The sequence below is a fragment of the Hemiscyllium ocellatum genome, chromosome 29, assembly GCF_020745735.1.
Source record: "Hemiscyllium ocellatum isolate sHemOce1 chromosome 29, sHemOce1.pat.X.cur, whole genome shotgun sequence".
NCBI lineage: Eukaryota > Metazoa > Chordata > Chondrichthyes > Orectolobiformes > Hemiscylliidae > Hemiscyllium > Hemiscyllium ocellatum.
Genome location: NC_083429.1, coordinates 56,224,598 through 56,250,216, shown reverse-complemented (window position 1 = coordinate 56,250,216; position 25,619 = coordinate 56,224,598). Strand labels below are relative to the sequence as shown.

Sequence of the window (25,619 nt, the reverse complement as noted above, 5' to 3'; positions counted from 1 at the left end):
CTGGGCCATGAGGTTACAGATTGTGCCGGAGTACAGTTCTGCTGCTGCTGGTGGTCCACAGTGCCTCATGGATGCCCAGTCCGGACTTGCTAGATCTGTTCATAGTCTGTTCCATTTAACATTGTGATAGTGCCATACAACACAATGTAAGGTATTCGCAATGTGAAAATAGGACTTTTACTCCACAACATTCAGTTTTTAACAATGCTTGTGACGTAACAGTTTAGCAGTAGACACTACGTAACTTTCCAAAACTCCATGTGTCTCACATTCTGCCCTCCAATACCCAGTAACCTAGTCAACTTCAAACTGGACAATGGGGAGGTGATGGTGGCTGTCAAAGAGTGTGGTGCTGGAAAGCACAGCCAGTCAGGCAGCATCCAAGGAGCAGGAGAGTCAATGTTTCGGGCATAAGCCCTATGATGGTGGCTCAGTGGTTAGCACTGCTGCCTCTTAGTGCCTGGGACCCAGGTTCAACTCCACCCTTGGGCAAGTTTACCCATCCTCCCCATGTATGTTTACCCAAGTTTACCCATCCTCCCCATGTATGTTTACCCAATTTACCCATCCTCCCCATGTAAGTTTACCCAATTTACCCATCCTCCCCATGTATGTTTACCCAAGTTTACCCATCCTCCCCATGTATGTTTACCCAATTTACCCATCCTCCCCATGTATGAATGGGTTTCCTCTGGGTGCTGTGTTTCATCTCACAACCCAGTGGTGTGCAGGTTAGTGTGGATGAGCCATGGGAAATGCAGAGTCTCAGGGATGGGGTGGCATGCTCTTTGGAGGGTTGGTGTGGACTCAATGGGCCAATGGCTTGTTCCACACAATAGGGATTCTATGGCCTATTGGTGTTATTGCTGGATTGTTACCTCCTCCTCCCCCTCCGTCATCTTCCCCCCCCCAGTAATGTTCTGAGGACCTGGGTTCAAATCCTGCCACTGCACAGGGTGGAATTAAGAGTCTAATGATGACCATGACTCCATTGTTGATTATTGGGAAAACTCATCTGGGTCACTAATGTCTATCAGGGAAGGAAATTGCCATCTTTACCTGGTCTGGCCGACATGTGACTCCACCCCACAGCAATGTGTGGCTGACTCTTAAGTGCCCCCTGGGCAATTAGGGATAGGCAATAAATGCTGATTTAGCCAGTGATGCCCTCATCCAATGAATGAATAAAAACAAATTAGATTTTGATGAATCACAGGATTATAAACATCCAGATACTTAACAGAAAAGGTGAGAGATCCACTGAAATAGGTCTGCCCTATTATTTAGAGACAACAGATCTCAAGGCTCAAGCAGATCAACTGTTTGACATGATTAGATCTGTTTAATCAACTTGCTCAGATGTGTCATGACTGAAGCAAGGAGTACTTGACCCTGGGTCTTCTGGCTCAGAGGCAAAGACATTACCACTGTGCCATCAGAGCCTGTCTTTGACAGAATGGGTTGAGAGATGACCAAAGATAAATTTAATCTGAAACATGGAGTGTGACATGTAACTGCATTGTATGTAATTCAACACCAGAGCAACTCTTTGTGTTCAGCCAGTCTCATTCCAGGAATAGAACTTCACAGAAAGCACAATGATTTTCTTGGAGATGGTTGTTAGGGTTACACTCTGCGTTCTGTGATTGGTGCTCTTCCCCAGTTTTGTGGCTGCCATTGGTAACCTTTGTTTGTGTGTGTCTATGGTCTGCCAAGGTCAGAGAGATTGTCCTCCTGCTGGGAGACTCCTGCTCACACGGATGTTGCAGGAAATGAGAATTCAGAGCAATCCGTGCACACTCCTACAATCAAAACAGAAAGTGCTGCCAATACTCAGCAAGTCAGACAGAACTGATGGAGAGAAAACAGCATTTTAGGCTAATGAGTTTTCATCAGATAGTGAAGTCTTTGCAAACTCACCCCACATAACAATTTATTGCTGAAAACTGCCACTCACACATTTAATTTACAGGGAGAGGATTAACTAAGAACTTGGGCCCAGAGAAAAGCTGGAATTGTGACTGGATAATTGCTGCAGCACTTTTCTTATAAAAGAATCATTCAGATAGAGGAGAACGGGCTACACAGTAGGAGATCTGAGGTACACAGGATTCAACGCCTGATGAATTCTGCAAGATGTTTGATTCTGGCTCCCTGTCATTGTTGGTAATCTGCCAACATTGAATAAACATAAGCAACTCCCTCCCACATTCCTGTAAACACTACTAGCCCCTTTCCTGAAAATTTAGGCAAATGGATGGTGTCCAAAGATGTGCATGTTCGGTGAATTGGCCGTGACAAATTGCCCATAACGTTAGGTGCATGCGCCAGGGGTAAACATAGGGTCGGGAAATGGGTCTGGGTGGGTTCCTCTTCAGAGGGTCAGTGTAGACTCGTTGGGCCAAAGGGCCTGTTTCCACACTGTAGGGAATCTAATCTAAATATTTATTTTAAACCAAAATTGTTCCTGAGTAACGATGGATAATGAGGAAGGACTGAGTGATTCTGTGTCAAAAACCCCTGAGCCCCCATCGATCCGTTTTCTCTCAGAGATGCAGTGAAACTGTAGCTGATTCTCAGGTTCCACAAGTTCCAACATTGTGCAGAATTCCAAACTTGGCAGAATCCGGGAATCCCAGATTCTGCCATTCTCCTGTCAAGAACTTCCAGCCAGTTCCAACTGCCAGATTCCAATTGGGTAGACAGGATCTTCCTTCTAGATGTTGCTGCTCATTCTATTCCTGGGCACAGTGTCTCCATGAACAACCTGTGAGATTAATACCTGTGCACAGAGTTGAAGCTTATTGTTGGCATTTTTGCCTGAATACCAACCCTGTATTAAGCTCGTCACATCCAGAATTTCAGAATGAGGAGTGAAGCTCCATGTTAAACATTGATGGGAATATGAGCAGTTCTTTAACTTGCTGCTTTCACCAGGAGCAATGTGACCCTCTGTAGACCACCTGAGGGCCCCATTCCTGCTCCATAACCACTGAAGCTGATATCTAGGAATTAAACAGGCTGTTACAATCCCAGCTAATGGTATCTGATATAATCAGATCCCAGAGAGAAACCTGACTTGACATATCTTTAGTTTAACTGTTGTAGTTGGATGCCATGGTGTTTAGACACAAAAACATTTTCATAGGAGGCTGTAAATCTTTATGACAATTTTCAAATATCTTAACATAAAGAACATAAAGCTTTGACCTGTTCCCAGCACTATCCTCATCCACACACCTGGTCACCTCCTTAACATTCAAATTTATTCAGAATGACCTCCCTCTGACTATCCTTGATGAAACCTTGTCTTTCCATGTAGAGATCAATTCTTTCTTCCAGGATTTTCACAGGGCAGAATGAGCTAACCATGGAAACCTCACCCTTAGAGTTAGGGGGAAAAGAGGGATAGGTGGGTGAAGGGGTAGAGGGAACCAGGAAGGAAGGATAATGGAGACAAAGAAGTAAAGATCAAAACATGAGAGGAAGAGAAGGAGTGAGGTGATGGTGAGGTACAGGATGTGGATGATATAGCCTTTGGCTGACCAAACATCACTTTTACAAAAGCATTTCCTTTGAAATTGCAAATCCCAAAGTATTCTTCACTATATGCTCCAGCTACACAGTAATAAACCTAATCAAGACATTTAGCATGCGCAGCATCACACCTTCTGGCTTCACTCAATGTTTCCAGTCAATTGAATAGACAATCAGGAGAAAACTGCTCAGAGCTACAGAAAGTAACCACCGCAGGCACATGGGAACCCCACCTTCCAAACCCAACACCTGCTCAAAACACCCAGCCATGAACATGGGACCACACACAGGCATTACTCACTTGACTATGAACAAAGACTACAGGGCACAGATTTTAGTTGCGAGGGGAATGATTTAGAAAGGACCTAAGGGTTAACCTTTTCATGCAGAGGGTGGTGCGTGTACGGAATGAGATGCCAGAGGAAGTGGTGGAGGCTGATCCACTAACATTTAAAAGAGATCTGGAAGGGTACAGGGATAGCAAGGGTATAGAGGAATATGGGCCAAATGCTGACAAATGGGTCTAGATCAGATAAGGAATATTGGGTCGGTACAGATGAGTTGATTCGAAGGGTCTGTTTCCATGCTGTATAACTCCATGACTCTACGTGGCTTTGCATATCAGGCAACAAACACCTAGTCCCAAATATTTGTCCCCAGTTTCTCGGTGAATCATAAACCCCCAGAATCCCCAGGGATGGAGAAGGCTTAACACTGGCTTCCCTAGGGGACCTCAGAGGGAATGGGACCACAAACTATAGGGAAAGGAGTGAGGAGGAGGAGGCAGGATGATACTGGGGGGGGGGAAAGGGGGGGGAAGGAAGATCAGGATCTGAGATGCAGAATCCATTGGACAATTTTGCATAATTTCTACAGAAGTATAATTTCAAATTTGGACAAAGTTTGTGTTGTGTCTAAATCCATTAGGAGCTTTTTCTTCCAATTGTAACCTGTAACCTTCCATCACCTTGCTCACAGCTGCTCTCAGGTAGCAATCAAGGCAGAGGCAGGAAATCTGAAATAAAAACAAAAATAAAACTGGGAAACACTCAACAGCTCAGACAATATCTGATGTGGAGAAACGGGGTAAATTTTAGGAATGATGTCCTTTCATCAGCACTGGAAAACATCAAGGATCAGAGGCTTAGATAGGGTAGACAGTGAAAGTCTTTTTCCTAGGATGATGACATCAGCTTGTATGAGGGGGTATAGCTACAAATTGAGGGGTGATAGATTTAAGACAGATGTCAGAGGGAGGTTCTTTACGCAGAGAGTGGTAAGGGTGTGGAATGCCCTACCTGCTAATGTAGTCAACTCAGCCACATTAGGGAGATTTAAACAATCCTTGGATAAGCACATGGATGATGATGGGATAGCATAGGGGGGTGGGCTTAGATTAGTTCACAGGTTGGCACAACATTGAGGGCTGAAGGGCCTGTTCTATGTCCTATGTAACAGGCTTTAAATACGTCTAGAGCCAGAGAAAGAGGGAGAGAAGGAAAGAGCTAAAGGAAAGGTGTTTGAATGGACACAGAGCTGAGGAGATGAAATGACCATTGGGAAATCAGTAAAGCAACAGATGTAGTAATAGAAGTAAGTACAAACGATGGATTTAGAAAATATGTCAACTGGGCTAGCAGAATCACAACCTACATTGATCATCCGATAGTGCAGCACTCTGTCAGTTCTGAGCGAGCGCCCCATATCAGAGGGTCAGCACTAAGGGAGTGCTCCACCTTGTCTCAGAGAATGGCATGTCATAGGAGGAGGCCATTCAGCCCATCATATTTGATCCAGATTCTTGAAAGAGTTGTTCGTTTAGCGTCCTACCTCGTCCTTATCCTTGCTAATTGACCCTGCACAGATTGTTTCTTATGAATTTAGAAATAAAATTTTAATTTAAATGTTATTAATCAGCTCCCACAACCCTTTCAGTCCATGGAGTCCAGATCACAAGTCACTCTGTTGTCAAATAATTGCTTCCCACTGCCCCCCCTCCCCTTCCCAAAATCTGGTCCCTGGAAACAATTTCTCACAATTTATTTGACTAAACAACTCGTTGAATTTTCAGGTTTTTTTCACTGAATTTTATAGAATCCCTACAGGGTGGAAATAGGCCATTTGGCCCAACAAGTCCACACCGATCCTCTGAAGAGTGACCCATCAAGACCCATTCCCCAATCCTATTACTCTATGTTTAACCCCAACTAATGCATCCAACCTACACATCCCTGAACACTATGGGCAATTTAGCATGGTCAATTCACCTGACCTGCACATCTTTGGATTGTAGGAGGAAACCGGAGCTCCCGAAGGAAACCCACGCAGACACAGGGAGAATGTCTGTACGGGGTTTGCACAGTCACTTGAGACCGGAATCGAACCCAGGTCCCTGGTTTACTCTTCTTGGCGAACAATCCCAGCTTCTGTAGTTTAATCTCATTTAATTAAACTCCCTCAAAATGCCCCCTTTTCATGAATGTCCCTGTGCCTTCACTGAGCTCCACCATCTTTCGCCCTAGAACTGAACACAATCCTCCAGCTGGGATGGACTACTGATTTCTGAAGTATTGGATTCACACTCTTCCATTTCCCTAATAACAGGCTTCTAAGACAGAAGCAAAATACTGCAGACACTGGGAATCTGAAATAAAAACAGAAAAGGTTGGAAATCCACATTGGGTTTGTGGAGGCAGAAGCAAAGGGGATAGTTTGGGATGATGACCTTCCATTCCGAAACGCTAACTTCTCTTTGGTAAAACATTGCTGAGATCATTAGATGATCAACAAGAACTTTAAGCACTCCCTTGAAGTATGAATAATGACAAGATGTGTAAGGAATACGAGTAACAACATAGACTCTCCCAAAGCTGTTCCCTGTGTATCAGTGAAAGTTGACATTGTTAAATAATCCCACACACCATCTTCAGACAAACAAACTCTTCAGTCAGTGGAGAGTCCCAGGGATGGTCTTACTGATAAAGGTGGGATCATAAAATATTTCAAACTATGTAACTGATTCAGATGCTGGGTAAAAGCGATGGAAATCTTCATCTTCCTCATCAGATTCCTAGAGGAAAAAAGAAAAAATACAGAGTGAATGTTCCCAGGACAGGCACAGCACAGGGTACGAACAGATTAAAACTTCCTCTATTCTTTTAAACGGTAATTAAAACCTCTTTCTACCCAAACTAAAAGTAAAGCTCCCTCTTTCCCATTAAACACTTCCAAGACAGTGACAGCACAGGATTAGATCCAGAATAAAGTTCCCTCTACCCTTTTTACCATATCATAAAATTCCTACAGTATGGAAGCAGGCCATTCGGCCCATCGAGTCTGTACTGACCTCTGAAGAGCATCACTTTGGACCCATCCTCTCCCTGTAACTTTGCCTTTCCCACAGCCAATCCACCCTAACCAGGGCATCTTTGGGTCGTGGGAGGAAACCGGATCACCGGAAGAAAACCCAAGCAGTCATGGGAAGAATGTGTAAAGTCCACACAGACAGTGGCCCGAGGTGGGAATCGAACCTGGGACCCTGGGAGGCAGCAGTGCTGACTACTGAGCCACTGGGCCACACTGAAGAAAAACTAGAAATAGAGCTTCTTTTACACCAGCCCCATCAATCTCTCCCAGGACAGGGACAGTACAGGGTTAGATACAGAGTAAAGCTCCCTTTACACTGTACCCTATCAAATGCTCACAGGTCAGGGACAGTAGTGTTAGATGCGGAGTAAAGCTTACCCACTATGCCCTTAGGGAGGAAATTCCATGATTTTGACCCGCTGACAGTGAAGGAATGGTGATATATTTCCAAGTTAGGATAGTGAGTGGCTTGGAACGGATCTTGAATGTATGGTGTTCCCATGTATCTGCTGCCCTTGTCCTTCTGAATGGAAATGGTTATGGGTTTGTAAGGTGCTGTTTGAGGATCTTTGGTGAATTTTAATACTGCATCTTGTCAATGATGGTAGTAGTAGGAGTGAATATGGTCCCATTCAAGCATCTGCTTTGCCCTGGCTCCTTGAGTGTGTTGGAGCTGCCCCCATCCAGGCAAGTGGGGAGTATTCCATCACCCTCCTGCCTTGCACATTGTAAATGGTGGACAGACTTTGGGGAGTAAGGAGGTGATTTACTCGCTGCAGTATCCTTGCCTCTGACCTGCTCTTATAGCCATAGTATTTATATGGCTGATCCAGTTAAGTTTCTGGTCAATGCTAACTTCCAAGATACTGATAGTGGGGAATTCAGTGATGATCATTAAATGTAAAGGGGTGGTGGTTATGTTCTGTCTTGTTGGAGAGAGTCATTGCCTGCCATTTGTGTGGCACAGATGTTACTTGCCACTTATCAACCCAAACCTGATATTGTCCAAGTCTTGCAACATTTGTTTATATTTATTGCACAAGAAAGAGCTCACCATTTTGAGGTTTATATATTAGTTTGGCTAGAGAATTGGCTGATGAACAGAAAACAGAGTCTGCACATGCTGACAAACTACACAGAAATTAGTATTGGGGCCTCTATTTAAAATTGGCATGAGTCACCTGGTTGAAAGGACCAACTATTTTGTAGGCAAATGTCATCACACTATTTAAGAAGGGAGGGAGGAAGGGAAAACTGGGACCTACAGACCTGTTAGTCCTGTATCAACATTAGGGAAAAAAAATAGAATCAGTTATAAAGGATGTGATACATAGACAGATGGATGATAATGATCTGATTGGACATAACATGGATTTGTGAAAATGGAATCATGTTTGACAAACCCATTGGAATTTTTGGAGATCATAGAATCCCCAGTGTGGAAGCAGGCCATTTGGCCCATCGAGTCTACACTGACACTCCAAAGAACATCCCACCCATACCCATCCCCCCCCTTAACATATCCCTGCATTACCCATGGGCTAATCCACATCTTTGGAGTGTGGGAGGAAACCAGTGCAACCGGAGGAAACCCACACTGACAAGGGGAGAATGTGCAAACTCCACACAGACAGTCACCCGAGGGTGAATCAAACCCAACTCTCTGGTACTGCGAGGCTGCAGTGCTAAACACAGAGCCAATGTGCTGATTGTGGATATAATTGATGAAGGAGAGTTGGTGGACACAGTACACCTAGATTTTCAAAAGGATTTTAATAAGTTCCCTCATAGGTGGCTGGTTAGCAAAATTAAAGCATTGGTTTTGGAGTTAAAGTACTGGCATGGATTAAGGACTGACTGACAGAAAAGACAAACGGGCCAATGTCATGTTGCAGGCCGTGCCTCCTGGGCTACTGCAGGACCAGTACTTGGGCCCCAGCTGTTCATAATAAATATCAATGTTTGGGTGTGGCACCTAAATGTAATATTTTCAAGTTCACAGGTGAACTAATGTTAGATGGATGTGTGTGCTGTGAGGAAGATACAGTTGGATTCAAGAGGGTTTGGACAGACTTGGAGAGTGGGCAAGAACATGGCAGATAGAATATAATGTAAAAACAATTGCTGTTATTCATTTTAGAAGAGCACATGTTTATAATCTTCCTTAAATCGTAAGGAGGTTTGAGAGGTGTCAACGTACGAAGAGACTAAGTATCCTCATTTCTGAAGCTGTCCTGCAGATGTTGTAAGCACTTTCACTCGGACACAAGATGAGGATGATGTCTTTTACTCTGTTGATCTGTATCTCAGAGGGCTGTGGGAAAAGGCCATTGAACTGGATGATGATGCAGAATGTACAGCAGCTTCAATGGGCTGAATGGCCAATTCCTGCTCTCATGCCACTCTTCAAAGAATTTGCAAGGGAATATAGATTTGTTAAATGAGCGGACAAACATCTAGCACATTGTTTATAATCGGAGAAAATGTGAGAACATCCATTCTGACAGGAAAAACAGAAAAGAAGAATTAATTGGAGACTGACTGCAGAATGCTGCACTGAAGGGGATCAGGGTGTCCTAGTACATGAACCACAAAACGTTAGCAAGCAACATCAGCAAACGATCAGGAAGGAAATAGTAATGTGAGACTTTATTACAAAGTGGATGGTATTAAAACTGGGAGGTCACGCCTGACATGTACAGGTCACTGGTGAGAGCTCTTCTAGAATAATTTGCAGAGTCCTGATCTCCTTACATAAGGAGGGACAGGTTTCCATTGGGATCAGTTCAGAGAAGGTTCACTCAGCTAAATTCTGAAAGGAAGAAATTATCTGACGAGGAAAGGCTAGGCTTAATCTCATTGAAGTTAAGAAGAGTGAAACATAAGGTTCTGAGGGGATTTGGCGGGGTGGATGCTGAGAGGATGTCTCTCCTCATGGGTAAATCCAGAATTAGGTCATCTCTGGTCCCTGTGATGTTACACTAGTCACTGTTCTCCACATCAAATAAGACTTGTTTGTTCTTATTCTCTCTGTTTCCTGAGTGTTTATCAGTTTGCAATCCATACCAGAATATTATCACCAATCCCATGCGGTTTAATTTTGTACAATAACCTCCAAGGTGGGAATTAAAAGTTTTCTGAAAATCCAAATGCACCACATCCACTGGTTCCCCTTCATCTATTCTATAAGTGACATCCTCACAAAACTCCAGTAGGTTTGTCAAATATGATTTCCTTTTCATGAATCCATGTTGGTTTTATGTAATCCACTTTGATAGATTCTCTGCCTATGGTGTTCTCCACAGAGCTCTTTGTCTTGGATTGTAGTGAATAGCAGGCAGCCTAAAAGGGCCAAATGGCCTCAACTGTTCCGTATTTCTTATGATTCAGGTGGCTGATCCTCAGGCCCCAAGCACACCCCCCCAGCAGAGCCCCCCTCCTTCCCTGGCTCCTGCACAGCAGGAGGGAAGTGAGTGCCAAGCCAACCAAATCATGTATTTGAGATCCTACCTGGAAACACGATACACAGCAGAAACAGATCCCGATTCCCTGGTCACTTTCACCTTCATCAGTCCTGCTCAGAAAAATAGCTCCAGTTACTGGTTGTGACAAAAGGCAAATATTTCAAAGGAACTAATTATTTATTTTTGTTTCTATTGCACACAGATGTCTAATTCCAACTTTTAGAGCATTGAGTGAGGAGGAGGAATTTGGAGGGAATGGGAAGATCCCAAGAGGAAGCTGTGAAGAACTTGTGCCTTCCACAGCTTGTTATAATCTAGAATGAGCTCCCAGAAATTTGGATGGTTTCCAAACTTATGGCGCTAAGTGGGTGGAGTGGGAATAATTGGAAAATTCTCTCAATGGGCCAGTTCAGTCACAATTGGCCAAATGGCCTCCTCAGTGCTGAGTGATTGAATGATTAGTAAATCTTTCTCTCTGCAGATTAGCAGCTCATTTAAGATGTTTTCAATGGTTACTCCAATTTAACTCAATATTGTGACATTGTATGGTGGTTAACTTGACAGCCAGGAGTCAGACACTGACAGCTGAGATCTCTGGCGGCTGACTGTTCAGGAAAGATAACTGAGGAAAGCTGCCATAAAATAGAGGCGAGTGAATAGTCCCCCTTCTCGGACCAGGGCCATCCTCTGTAACAAATACCGCAGAAACTGCTAGGGCTGGGTTTAAAACCACATCAGGTGCTATCAAAATGCAGAATTAAATGCACTGCACAAATGAGGTGATGTCAGAGAAACAAAGTATTTAATTAATGTGATGTTCTAAGGGGAATGCAAACCAGAATTTTCCACAAATCCAAACTTTCCTTTCTCGATTCCAGGCTTCAGTTTGAGAGTGAAGCAGGGATTCGAATCCGATTGGATGAGTTAGGATTATATTCACTGGAATTAACTGCAGGAAGGGTGATCCCAATGATGAGGGAAACTGGACTCAGTCAAGAACACAGACTAAGGACAATGGATAATCTATTTAGGACTGAAATTAGGAGAGATTTCTTTACCGAGAGAGTAGTGAGTCTGTGGATTCATTGTCATAGAAAGTGATTGAGGTGAAAACAGAGTGTGTAACTTCTTGAAAACAGAGTTCCTAGAGCTGAAGAGGTCAAAGGGTATGAGGTGAAAGCAGGAATGGGCTGATAGAGTTGGATGATCCGCCATGGTCTTTTGAACAGGGAAGCAGGCTCAATGGGCCGAATAGCCTACTCCAGCTCTTTTTTTTGTTTCCACATTTCCAGCTGATCTTAGCTCTGGTGATCTGGAGCTAAGTATACAGGATGTCACTAGTTACCAACAGATTCTATAAATTATTGAAACGTCGATTTACAAAGCACAGAGAACATCACAAAGATGACAACCCAAAGTCATTCGCATGAATTGGATGGCTGTAGGATTGAGCCATTGTAGCCTGTGGAGAAAATAAAGGTAACTGTGGAAGATAAGGGGTTGCGTTGTCTCAACACTTCAAGCCTGCCTCAACATGACCAGAGATAAGCTGCTGAGCTGTGGGAAATCCAATAGGATGGGCTTTATTAAAAAAAAGAACTTTAAAATTCACTGATGCCCATATCTGGTGTGGCCAACACGTGACTTAAGGAATAGAAAAGGTTGGTGTGATAAGGGCAGAGCTGGAGGTTTCTCAGAGACTGAGCTATCTGAGCAGGGCTGGTCATACTGTCAATGTTCATTGCAGCTTTTCGAAAAGACCTCTGAGAAATAAAAGGTCATAGTATTGATAAACTGCTAAACCATTGGCACAAATTATGAAGCCATTGTAGCTGTACAATATGTGCAGGCAGTTAGGTGTAGTTACCAGCGTTGGTGCACGACACAGAGAGCAAGCAAGTCTTGTTCGAAATGTGGTCTGTTTCACTCACTGCAGAGAAAGGTTAGCCAATCGTGAGACAGGTTTGGTTAGCCAATCGTGAGACAGGATTGGTTAGCCAATCGTGAGACAGGAGATGCTGTACATTCCCTGATGCTTTTGGTCATTGATAAACCAGACAGTTCAAGAAGGATAATTTTGAAAAGATAACAAGAGCTTGTACCAGGACATATTGTCACAGTTACATCGGCCTGGCATAGTGTACGGTGTGTTGTCCAGAGACCAACAATGACATTGAGAAGACAGTAAGGATGTGCAAGACATTCCCCAATCATTAAAGCATAGCAACACAAATAATCTCTGCACCCTTGTGAGGATCCCTCAGTTCCTTAGTCCAAAATTGCAATAGATTTTCTCAGCATGTGTTAACAATTTTCTCCTCGTCACTATTTTTCTTAAATTTCCAATTGTCAAACAGTTAAAGGACACTTTAAGTGTGTTCATGGCAGACACAATGATTGCAATATTCTGTACAGCTGTAAAAATCAGATCTGAAAACAGGACACAGTTTATAACCAAATGTTTTAGAGACATGAGCCAAATGGGTTATAAACCTGTGGTAGTTCACCGCACTAATCCAGCTCCAGAGTCTCACACAGCAACTGGGTTGCACTAATAAAACATCCATTGTGAAGTGCAGAACAATAAAACAATTCAAATAAATTAGAATAAAATAAATAAAATGAAATATTCTTGTTGTTTTGTTACGCATAAGAACTAAATTTCTGCATATGAGGTTGTCATCACTAACAGAAACCATGTTTGGATGGCAAATTAAACTAATCCAGCCAAACCATCACCTGTCCAAGTTCTCAGAAATACAGGACTAAATTCTTGAAAAACAAAAGGAGAATAAAGATGGAATGTGACTGACTTGTAGCTGTGGAAGTTCCTTATTTACCTGCAGGACAGAAGGTCAGAAAATTTATCCTATCCAAGGAACCTGGTTACCTGTCTAAAAAAGTGTGCAGTAAGTCTAGATTCTACAAAGTTATAACACCAAATGGAGCAACACTGCAGAGATACAGAAGCCAGTACAATACTCAAACCTGTGGATAGAAAACAAACACAAAGATACATTTGGATAATGATGGTGTGGAAACTACCCTGACAATAACCAGCACATTCATAAGTACAGGTTGTAAAAAAAAACAAATGTGAAGTCTAGGTCTCCAGCAGACTGCACCATCTCAAGAGCCAAAAGGATAAACAAACAACCTCGACCCAGAAACAGAGAAAATAGCAGCAAGGGTAGCTCTGAGCTTGCCCTGCCATTCATTATAATGATCATCCAACTCAGCTGCATGTTCCTATTCCTCCTCCATATCCTAGGATTCTGTTAGCCCCAAGTGCGATATCCAATTTCATTTTGAAACCATATACTGTTTTGGCCTCAACTGTTTTCTGTCGTAGTGAACACCACAGACTCACAGCTCTCTGGGTGAAGAAATGCCTCCTTGTCTTCATCCTAAAGGTTTACCCCTTATCCCTAAGCTGTGACCCCTGGTTCTGGACCCAGCACCAAGAACATTCTGCCTACATTTTCCCTGCCAAAACTGTTAAAATTTTTTAGGTTTCTCGAGATGCCTCCTTATTTTTCTGAACTCCAATAATATAATCCTAATCAGATCAACCTCTCCTCATCTGTCAGTCCCACCATCCTTGGGATTGGACTGGCAACCCTTCGCTGTATTCTCTCTATAGCAAGAGCATTTTACAAATCAGTTTTGTATACTATGTAAATCTGGAGATGTTGCATTTAGTTCCCTCATCCAAATCATTAATATATTGTGAATAGCTGGGTTCTAGTGCTGATCCATGCAGTATCCCACTAACCAATGGCTGCAGTTCTTCTCTTTCACTAAAGTTTCTGTTTCCCCACGTTTCTGAGATATTACTTGTCCCCTCCTTTACGAACACAGAATGAAAGTACATCTTTAGCTGCTTAGCCATTTCTTTGATACCCATTAAATTCATCAATTCTACAGTTCTTCTGTATATAGTTTTGCAATTACTAACGTATTAATTTTAATGCATGTGGTTTAATGGTGGGTTGATGGAGAGGAGGTGGGGGGAGGAGGAGGGAGAAGTTTTAAGAGAGAGTATGTTAATAACCCAAAGACCAGGATGACACTATATATCATGAGTCATTGAGTGTATTTGAGACAGAGATAGATAGGTTCTTGAATAGTAAAGGGATCGGACATTACAGGGAGAAGGCAGAAGAATGGTGTTCAGAAACATATTAGTGAGCATTGAAAGGTGCAGCAGACCCGATGGGCCAAATGGCCTAATGCTGTTCCTTTATCTTATGGTCTTGAAGAGTCCAAGTAGCAGCAAGGCTGAGGATGTGGACGCAAGTTGTTCAAGAACTATGAGTTGTTCAAGAACTATGAACTGTCAGTTGCCCTGTTAAATAAACCTGGTTGAGATTTTCACATAAATTCTTAGCAATCCAGGTGACTCCTGTTCAGGAAAATAGCACAAGAATATTTTTATACATCCTGGCTGAACCTACCCCTCGAGGAGCTCGATTGATGTGTTTTTGGAGTTGACTCCATAGAAGCCGAACCTCTTGCCCATCCACAGCAGGTGCACCGTGACCACCAGCAGAGACGGAATTATCACCAACAAAACCAGAAGGACAGCCACACTGAGGCGAAACGGGAGCTCTCTCTCAGTGACAGTGAGGACAGTGCTCGGCATCTCACTGCTTACATCTGGCGGGTTCTGTACCGTACAACTGAATGTCCCGTTGTCATTCTGTGTTAAGTTCTTCAGGATGATGGAAGCATTTCCTTTTGTAACATCCCCATTCCACAGGACTCGATCCTTGAACGGGCCACTGTGAGCGGGAAAGGCTTCAGACTGATAGTGGAGAATCTATGTCAGGAGAGAGAGATGAAGGATTAACTAGTTTAGGTCAAATGCAAACTTTATTTCATTCCAGTGAAGGGCAACAGTTTGTAGAAGACCCTCCCCTCACACAGAGTGATGCCACACCTGGTTGATTTCCCCTCTAGATTCATATCCTGGCACTAAGCATCCGCTGCACCCTGGAAGGTCTCCTCACTGCTCACTACAACATTGCTCATGATGTACCATCTCAAGCACCTGGAGTCAGCTGGGCGACAAACTGAAAGTGCCCAGAGCATCCCCCCTTCCCCTCCCCCCCCCCACTCCACCCCCACGGGAGGTCAGTGTTGGTCATTGAGGCCAGGCTCAACGATGCTGCTCTAATCTCAAAGGCAGAAGATTGTGGGTTAATGTTCCCCTTCAAGCACGAGCTCAATGGTAAAGGTAGCGCTGAGGAAGTGCTACGTTGTTCAAAGTAACATCTTTTTCAGAAAATATTAACTCAGGGCCCTGACTGCTCTCTCAGGTGGATTTAAAGAGATCCCAGGAGATTTAAAGAGATCCCAGGACTCCATTTTGAAGAATATTGAGAGGATTAACCCCAGTAGCCAAGTAACTCATTCTTCAGAAGATAGGGCAAAAACAGACCACCAGGACATGAATGACTTTGTGTGGGGTTATTAATTATTGTGTGGGATTATTTTATATTTATTAATTACTTCTTATGCAACTTGGCTGCAGCATTCCCTAAACTACAACAGTGACTATATTTCAAAAGTACTCCACCAGATGAAAAACATTTCAGGAAACGGCCTGTGATTGTGTTAGAGTGGTGCTGGAAAGGCACAGCAGGTCAGGCAGCATCCGAGGAGAATCGGTGTTTCGGGCAAAAGCCCTTCATCAGGAATGAGACTGTGTTAATGTACATCACTCTCCCAGTGAATTGCTGTTCCATTCGCGAATGGTGCTGTTGTCTGATCGGGGACAGCTGCCATACCGCATGTGGCCACCTGAGGGCAGAGGCACCGCATGTTCGAGCAGCAGCTCCTGCAGCTGTAAACCTCCTCAACCCTTCTCCCCATCAGGAATGTTTGTGGACACACTCTCCCCTGGTCAGTGCTGACACTCTCTGTCCCAGGCAGTGAGTGTCGACATACTGTTGCGGTTCTTTCCTCAGTTAATGTGAATATAAAAGTTGTAAAACAGCTTCATTCTTGGGGACCAGGAAGAAACAGGAAACTGTCCCTCCTTGGTATCTGCCCAGAAGCTGATCTCATGGAATGGACTCCATCAGTGACCACCTGATGGTCACATTATCCGGGAATTGGCTATGAGATAGCCTTTAGTGATGGGTTACTGATTTCCCACAAACACCACAGTCAAAGCTCAGGAAGGCTGTGGTCAAACACAATCCCAGACAGAAGCACTGAGCCCTGATGGTCATTATGTCAATCACTGGGGTTTGGTAAACGGAATCACAGTGTCAGGGTGAATGTAGGAACATCGTAATAAAAAATAACTCTGCATCCCTGAAACATCCTGAAGGTTTGTCCAAAGAGCTCTACAGCAAATGAAGTAGTTTTGATAACACACGTGGCCTCGCACTGGTAGGCTTCAATTCTGTCTCAGGGCCCATGGTACTCACAGTGAGTCTGCTGTTCAGTAAGATTTTTAAAAATTTCACCGTCACTTATTCTGAAATTCAAAAAATTCTGAATTCCGAAAACCGGCTGGTCCCGGTTTTGAATAAGGATTGTGTACCTGGACAAACTTTCGGAGGGCTGCTCCTTCACCAGGTAGCTCATGGGATTGGATCATAGGACACAAAATTTTCTAAGTTCCTACTTTGGAAATAGAACCAGTCTGATTCGAATTTGGAATAGATACAGACTCTAACCTCACACCTTTAATGCACTGGCTGAGCTGAGACGTCACCTTTTTATAAAACATTCAGTTATCTCAGGAATGTGATTTGAAAGAAGTTCTGGATATACATATTAACAAATCGAAACCTGTAACCCATTCTAAAAGATAAAAGACTTAACAGTAATCTAGATTTGTTCAATACATCGCATCAGTTGTACGACACTTTGATCTTTTACTATAAATTCTGTGTCCTATGATCCTGTCCCACTGGCTACCTGATGAAGGAGCGTCGCTCCGAAAGCTAGTGCTTCCAAATACACCTGTTGGACTACAACCAGTTGTTGTGTGATTTTTAACTTTGTCCACTCCAGCCCAACACCAGCACCTCTAAATCATTTCCATAGCAGGACCAAAAACACTTATGCCCGAAACGTCGATTCTCCTGTTCCTTGGAATTCCTGAAGAAGGGCTTATGCCCGAAACGTTGATTCTCCTGCTCCTTGGATGCTGCCTGACCTGCTGCGCTTTTCCAGCAACACATTTTCAGCCAAAAACACAGCAGCCAATCAAAATAGAGTGAAATCCCACACAAATTTTAATGTGATGAGCAAGACAAAATATTTCAGTGAAGATTGGAGCAAAGATAAATGATGAAGACAGGAACTCCATCCCACCATGAAATAGTCTTTTAGCGATAATAGGGCTTACTTTTCACATAACATCTGGGGGTTGACCCTGTGACACTAACATACTTTCTCAGTACTGACCCTCTGACAGTGCCACACCAGAACAAAGATTCCAAGAAGACTTAACAAGGATAAGTTTGACAGAGTGCCTGGTGGAGTGACCATGCTCTGCTTAGAGCTGTGAAGATTAACCAGTCGTTTAATGGAGGAGTTCACAGTCTCAATGAGTTAATATAGAGTATGTCAGGGAGGAAGTGTTTCAGTGGCCAAAGGGGCAGTCACTTGGGGGACAGTGATTCAAATCGATCAGCCAAGAAACCATGTGTAACTTGAAGAAACTTTGTTTTGACCAGAGTGAGATGTTGTGATGTGGAAAGTGCTGCTTGAAGGGGCATTGGGAGTAGTTTTGATAATATCTTATAAAACAGAATTGAAAAAAAACCCCACAATAAAATTCATCGACGTGTGGAAATGCACAGAGAAATGGGGGCTGTAGATAACTTGAATTCTCTTTCAAAAAGCTAGCACAGACATGATGGGCTGAATTGTCTCTTCCTATCATAATAGTAATGATTCCATTCTCCCAGGAATCTAACTCTGAATGAACACAGGCAAGTGTAGGCCATTCAGCTCCTCAAGCCCATTCTATCACCCGATCATACCATGAAGATGTGAACTGGGGCAGGAGGCCTTTCAGCACACACATCTGCTCCACATTCAGTAAGACCTTAGCGGACCCGATTTTGCCCTGAAATCCTGTTTCCTCTGTACTACCCAACAACCTTTGACTTCTTCATTAGTCAAAAATATACCTTAGCCTTAAAAACATTCAATGGCACTGCCAGACACACTGTCAATTCTCAGAGAGAAAATATTTCTCTAATTCAGGGAGGAATATTTTTAAATGATGCCTCTTGTTCCACTCTCTCCTATACGGGAAAACATCATTTTAACATCCAGCCTGCAAAGTCTCCCAGGATCTTATAAGTTTTGATAAGCAAACGCTCATTCTCCTAAACTCCTGTAGATACGGACCATACAAATCCAACCATTCTCTAGAAGGTAATCCCCCTCACCTCAACCGCAGGAATCATTCAAGAGAACGTTCTCTAAAACGCTTACAAGTATTTGCTTTTTAAAATAAAGACACACTAGTCTCACCAATACCGTATATAACTCAAGCAAAACATTCCTGTTTTTATATTCCATTCCCTCTGCAATCCATAACAATATTCCATTTGCCTTCCTGATCACTTGCTGAACCTGCACACTAACATTTTGTGACTCATTAACCAGGGCACCCAGATTCTTCTGTAATCAAAGTCTAATATTCTCTCTGCATTTTTATAGACACTTGTTCGATACAGTTTATACAAACACACAGGTAAGAAAAGGAGGCGACTCAGCCCTTTGAGTTTGCTCTGCCATTCAACAAGATCCCGACGAATCTGATTTTAGCCTCAATTAGACATTCCTTTATTTCCCTGATAATCTTCCACCTCCTTGGTCTTTAACAATATGAAAGATTCTGCATCCACTATCTCCACAACCACCTGATGAAGGAGTGTCGCTCCGAAAGCTAGTGCTTCCAATTAAACCTGTTGGACTATAACCTGGTGTTGTGTGATTTTTAACTTTGTACACCCCAGTGCAACACCGGCATCTCCAAATCATGACTATCTTCTGAGGAAGGGAATTCCAAAACCTTACAACTGTGTGAGAGAAAAATGTTTCTTTATCTCTCTTTTAATTGGGCAATACTTTATTTTAAAACAGTGACCTCTAGTTCTAGATTCTTCCACATGAGGAAACATCCTTTCAGCACCCATAGGGTAAAGTCTCCTCAGGATCTTATATGTTTCATTTAGGTCACCACTGTCTCTTCTAAACTGTGGTGGATACAGGCCTAATCTGAATAATCTTTCCTCAGAAGGTAATCTGCTCATTCTAAGCATTAGTCTACTGAACCTTCTCTGAACTGTTTCCAATGTACTGACTTCCTTCAACAAATATAGTGACCAGTCGTGTAGACAGTACTCTAGACACAGTCTCATCACTGCCCTGTTTAACTGAAACATAATCTCACTTCTTTTGCATTCAATTTCCCTCATAATAAACCATGACATTCTATTACTTTATTGATTATTAATGTACCACCTATGATTCATGCGCTAGGACACCCAGATCTCTCTGCATCTCCCAGCTCTACAACTGCTCACCATTTAGATAATATTTATTTTTAATCCTCATGCCAAAATGGACAATTTCCCACATTGCACTCCTTTTGCCAGACCTTTACCCACTCACTTAACCTATTTATATCCCTTTGTGGTCTCATTATGTCCTCTTCACAACTCACCTTCCTACATATCTTTGTATCATCATCAAATTTAGCTGTCCCTTCACCCAAATCATTTAAACACAAAATATCTGCTCAGCTTTGACAAAGGGTCAGTTAGACTCGAAACGTCAGCTCTTTTCTCTCCTTACAGACGCTGCCAGACCTGCTGAGATTTTCCAGCATTTTCTCTTTTGGTTTCAGATTCCAGCATCCACAGTAATTTGCTTTTATCTGTTCAGTTTGTCTGCCATCTCTTTATCCTCAATTTCTAGACTCAGTTCAAAAGGTGAAAGTGAAGACTGCAAAAGCTGGAAACCAGAGTCTAGATTAGAATGGTGCTGGAAAAGCACAGCAGGTCAGGAGACATCTGAGGAGCAGGAAAATCGATGTTTCGGGCAAAAGCCCTTCATCAGGAATGAAACGTTGATTTTCCTGCCCCTCGGATGCTGCCTGACCTGCTGTGCTTTTCCAGCACCTCTCTAATCTAGAATCAGTTCAATAGGACCAACATTTTGTTTTTTATTGTTTTCTATTTTAAATATTTGAAGAAAATTTTCCAATTTATTTTTATATTTTTGATAAATTTCTGTCATAATTTAATGTTTGCCTTATTAATCTTTTACTTATTCTTTGTGATTTTTAAAAAAATATTCAGTCCAATCTACTGACCTATCTTTGCAGAATTATTGTATATGCCTTTTCTTTGAGTTTGATTCCATATTTCACTTTTTTAGTTAAACCACAAATAGCCAACCCATCCCTTCGAATGTATCCATTCCGTGATTTAGAGTCATAGAGATGTACAGCATGGAAATAGAACCTTCGGTCCAACCCGTCCATGCCGACCAGATATCCCAACCCAATCTAGTCCCACCTGCCAGCACCCGGCCCATATCCCTCCAAACCCTTCCTATTCATATACCCATCCAGATACCCCTTAAATGTTGCAATTGTACCAGCCTCCACCACTTCCTCATTCTATACACGCACCACCCTCTGCATGAAAAAGTTGCCCCTTAGGTCTCTTTTACATCTTTCCCCTCTCACCCTAAACATATGTCCTCTAGTTCTGGACTCCCCAACCCCAGGGAAAAGACTTTGCCTATTTACCCTATCCATGTTCCTCATAATTTTATAACCCTCTATAAGGTCAGCCCTCAGCCTCCGACACTCCAGGGAAAACAGCCCCAGCCTGTTCAGCCTCTCCCTGTAGCTCAAATCTTCCAACGCTGGCAACATCCTTGTAAATCTTTTCTGAACCCTTTCAAGTTTCACAACATCTTTCCGATAGGAAGGAGACCAGAATTGCACACAATATTCCAACAGTGGCCCAACCAATGTCCTGTACAGCCGCAACATGACCTCCCAACTCCTGTACTCAATACTCTGACTAATAAAAGAAGATTTGTAGCTCGGGTGCTCGTTGTTGTGGTTCTGTTCGCCAAGCTGGGAGTTTTTGTTGCAAACGTTTCGTCCCCTGTCTAGGTGACATCCTCAGTGCTTGGGAGCCTCCTGTGAAGCGCTTCTGTGATGTTTCCTTCGGCATTTATAGTGGTGTGTCTCTGCCGCTTCCGGTTGTCAGTTGCTGTCTGCTGCAGTGGCCGGTATATTGGGTCCAGGTCGACAAACACATCGACAAACACAACTAAATTCTATCAACAGACACATCAACCTAGACCCTATATACCGGCCACTGCAGCGGACAGCAACTGACAACCGGAAGCAGCAGAGACACACTACTATAAATGCTGGAGGAAACATCACAGAAGCGCTTCACAGGAGGCTCCCAAGCACTGAGGATGTCACCTAGAAAGGGGACGAAACGTTTGCAACACAAATTCCCAGCTCGGCGAACAGAACCACAACAATAAAGGAAAGCATACCAAACGCCTTCTTCACTATCCTATCTACCTGCGACTCCACTTTCAAGGAGCTATGAACCTGCACTCCAAGGTCTCTTTGTTCAGCAACACTCCCCAGGACCTTACCATTAAGTGTATAAGTCCTGCTAAGATTTGCTTTCCCAAAATGCAGCACCTTGCATTTATCTGAATTAAACTCCATCTGCCACTTCTCAGCCCATTGGCCCATCTGGTCCAGATCCTGTTGTAATCTGAGGTAACTCTCTTCGCTGTCCACTACACCTCCAATTTTGGTGTCACCTGCAAACTTACTAACTATCCTTCCTATTTCTGGAATATCTGATTAAATGTTAGTCACTATTGACTTTATCCTTTACCCTAAATTGCCAGTTCATTTTCACTAATTGCCCTTGTTTAAATTCAAAACAGTGGTCTTGGACCAAAACCTTTCTCCCTCAAACTGTGTGAGATATTGCTTCCCATCGGAGGTTAGTAATAAATCCAATCCTTTTCATCAGAGACAAGTCTGGATCCGAGGAAGGGTCACTTGACCCAAACATTAACAGATTTCTCTTCACAGCTGCTGCCAGTCCCGCTGAGCTGCTCTAGCTATTTCTATTTTTGTCTGTAGTAAAGCCCGCTCTCTGGCTGCTGTCACGCTGTGGTGAGGAGGTTGTCCTGAAAACATTCAGTTTTCACATCCTTCCGACAAGGATCACATTTTCTTACAGAATTGACAATGGCCCCTCTAACCCACTTGGTCACTCACTCACCCAACAACATCCTCCTGATCACTTTCTAGAAAATTCCACTGAACCCCAGATCCTTTTTTTTAGATTACTTACAGTGTGGAAACAGGCCCTTCGGCCCAACAAGTCCACACCGACCCGCCGAAGCGCAACCCACCCATGCCCCTACATTTACCCCTTTACCTAATACTATGGGCAACTTAACTTGGCCAATTCACCTGACCCCCACATCTTTGGACTGTGGGAGGAAACCGGAGCACCCGGAGGAAACCCACGCAGACACGGGGAGAACGTGCAAACTCCACACAGTCAGTCGCCTGAGGCGGGAATTGAACCCGGGTCTCTGGCGCTGTGAGGCAGCAGTGCTAACCACTGTGCCACTGTGCCGCCCAAAATCCTATTGAATACGGGCGGTGGTAGTGAACCTGCCTCAGGGTAGGGCCCCATTTCCTACCCGCCCCTCCCAGGGGGAGTGTGACACACTCCCATTGAGGGAGAAAGTTCTGGATTGGGCTGGCCTAGGGTCTGAGTGAGGGAGGGGGCAATGGTCTGTAACAGGGTCAGCCCTCACAGTGACCCCGGACCCCAGCCCCAGCCCCCTGACCCCAGCCCCCTGACCCCAGACCCCAGACCCCTGACCCCCAGCCCCCTGACCCCTGACCCCAGCCCCCTGCCCCCAGCCCCCAGCCCCAGCCCCCTGACCCCAGACCCCAGACCCCAGACCCCAGACCCCTGACCCCCAGCCCCCAGCCCCCTGCCCCCAGCCCCCAGCCCCCTGCTCCCAGCCCCCTGCCCCCAGCCCCGGACTCACCGCGTGTTTGCCCCCGGCCCCCGGAGCCCAGCCCCGGTAAGACCAGTCCACCGTGAGGCGCTCACTGACCGGGGCCGAGGAGCTGAAGGTACAAACCAGCTCCAGGCTGCCGCCGGTGAAGCCCCGGAAACTCGGCGCCAGCCAAATGTCCAGCGCCGCTCCGCCTGCAGACACAGCAATGCAGCAGTTAGTGCTACAACAACAACAACAACAACCCCAGTTCCCGAGCGGGAGCCGCACTCACCCGGGAGCAGGAGCAGGAGGATCCCGACCGGGAGCAGCTCCCGATCCCTCCGGATCATCGCGAAACCAGATCAGAACCTGCCCCAGATCCGGGGGAGGAGCCTCACCTGGGGAGGGGGAGGGGAGAGAGACTCACCTGGGGAGGGGGAGGGGGAGGGGGAGGGGAGAGAGACTCACCTGGGGAGGGGGAGGGGAGAGAGACTCACCTGGGGAGGGGGAGGGGAGAGACTCACCTGGGCAGGGGGAGGGGAGAGAGACTCACCTGGGGAGGGGGGAGGGGAGAGAGACTCACCTGGGCAGGGGGGAGGGGAGAGAGACTCACCTGGGCAGGGGGGAGGGGAGAGAGACTCACCTGGGGAGGGGGGAGGGGAGAGAGACTCACCTGGGGAGGGGGGAGGGGAGAGACTCACCTGGGGAGGGGGAGGGGAGAGACTCACCTGGGGAGGGCAGGGGAGGGGAGAGAGTTACCTGGGAAGGGGATAGACTCACATGGGGAGGGGGAAGGGGGAAGGGGAGAGACTCACCTGGGAGGGGAGGGAGGAGACTCACCTGGGAGGGGAGGGAGGAGAATCACCTGTGGGGGACGGGAGAGACTTACCTGGGGGGGAGGGGAGAAGTCTCACCTGGGGGTGGGGAGAGACTCACTGGGGGAGGGGAGGATAAGGGAGTGGAGCGTCTCACCTGGGAGGAGGGGAGAGACTCACCTGGGGGGAAGGGGAGGAGCCTCACCCGGGGGACAGGGAGGGGAGGAGACTCACCTGGGGGGAGGGGAGGAGCCTCACCTGGGGGAGGGGAGAGATTCACCTGGGGAGGGGAGGGATTCACTTGGGGAGGGGGAGGGGAGAGACTCACCTGGGGTGGGCAGGGGAGGGGAGAGACTTACCTGGGAAGGGGATAGACTCACATGGGGAGGGGGAGGGGGGAGACTCACGTGGGGAGGGGATAGACTTACCTGGAGGGGAGGGACTAGAGACTTACCTGGGGAGTGGAGGGGAGGGACTCACCTGGGGAGGGGGGAGGAGAGACGCAACTGGGGAGGGGAGGGGGGAGACTCACCTGGGGAGGGGAGGGGAGTGGGAGACTCACGGGGGGAGGGGAGGGGGAGACTCACCTGGGGGTAGGGAGGGGAAGGGGTGAGACTCACCTGTGGGGGACAGGAGAGACTTACCTGGGGAGGGGTGAGACTCACCTGGGGGGGGAGGGGAGAAGTCTCACCTGGGGGGGAGGGAAGAAGTCTCACCTGGGGGAGGGGAGAGACTCACCGGGTGAGGGGAGGGGGAAGGGAGGGGAGCGACGCACCTGGGGGGAGGGGAGAGGCTCACCTGGGGGGAAGGGGAGGAGCCTCACCCAGGGGACGGGGAGGGAAGAGACTCACCTGGGGGGAATGGAGAGTCTCACCTGGGGGGAAGGGGAGGAGCCTTACCTGGGGCGGGGAGGGGAGGAGTCTCACCTGGGGAGAGACTCACCTGGGGATAGGGAGGGGAGACTCATCTGGGGAGGAGGGGAGGAGCCTCACCTGGGGGAGGGGAGAGATTCACCGGGGGAGGGGAGGGGGAAGGGAGGGGAGCGACTCACCTGGGGGGAGGGGAGAGACTCACGTGGGGGGAAGGGGAGGAGCCTCACCCAGGGGACGGGAAGGGGAGAGACTCACCTGGGGGGGTGAAGGGAGGGGAGAGACTCACCTGGGGGGCAGTGGAGAGCCTCACCTGGGGGGGAGGGGAGGAGCCTCAACTGGGGATAGGGGGAAGGGAGAGACTCACCTGTGGGTGGGGGATAGGGGAGAGTCTGACCTCGGGGGAGGGGGAGATAGACACTCACCTGGGGGTGTGGGTGAGGGAGGGGAGAGATTTACCTGGGGAGGGGGAGGGGAGAGATAGGCATTCTAGATTAGAGTGGTGC

At 45.7% G+C, this 25,619-nt stretch overlaps 1 protein-coding gene across 1 annotated transcript; it reads right to left on the bottom strand.

Moving 5' to 3' along the window:
* Positions 1-3,139: 3,139 nt before the first annotated feature.
* On the bottom strand, positions 3,140-23,820 carry LOC132829606 (myelin protein zero-like protein 3). The gene is made up of 5 exons (XM_060846884.1): positions 23,722-23,820; positions 23,478-23,641; positions 14,825-15,189; positions 10,414-10,477; positions 3,140-6,607 (listed from the first exon to the last, which is right to left on the bottom strand). Exons 1-5 carry the CDS (start codon positions 23,777-23,779, stop codon positions 6,545-6,547), a joined length of 714 nt encoding a protein of 237 aa, XP_060702867.1. The 5' UTR covers positions 23,780-23,820; the 3' UTR covers positions 3,140-6,544.
* Between the last annotated feature and the right edge of the window lie 1,799 nt (positions 23,821-25,619).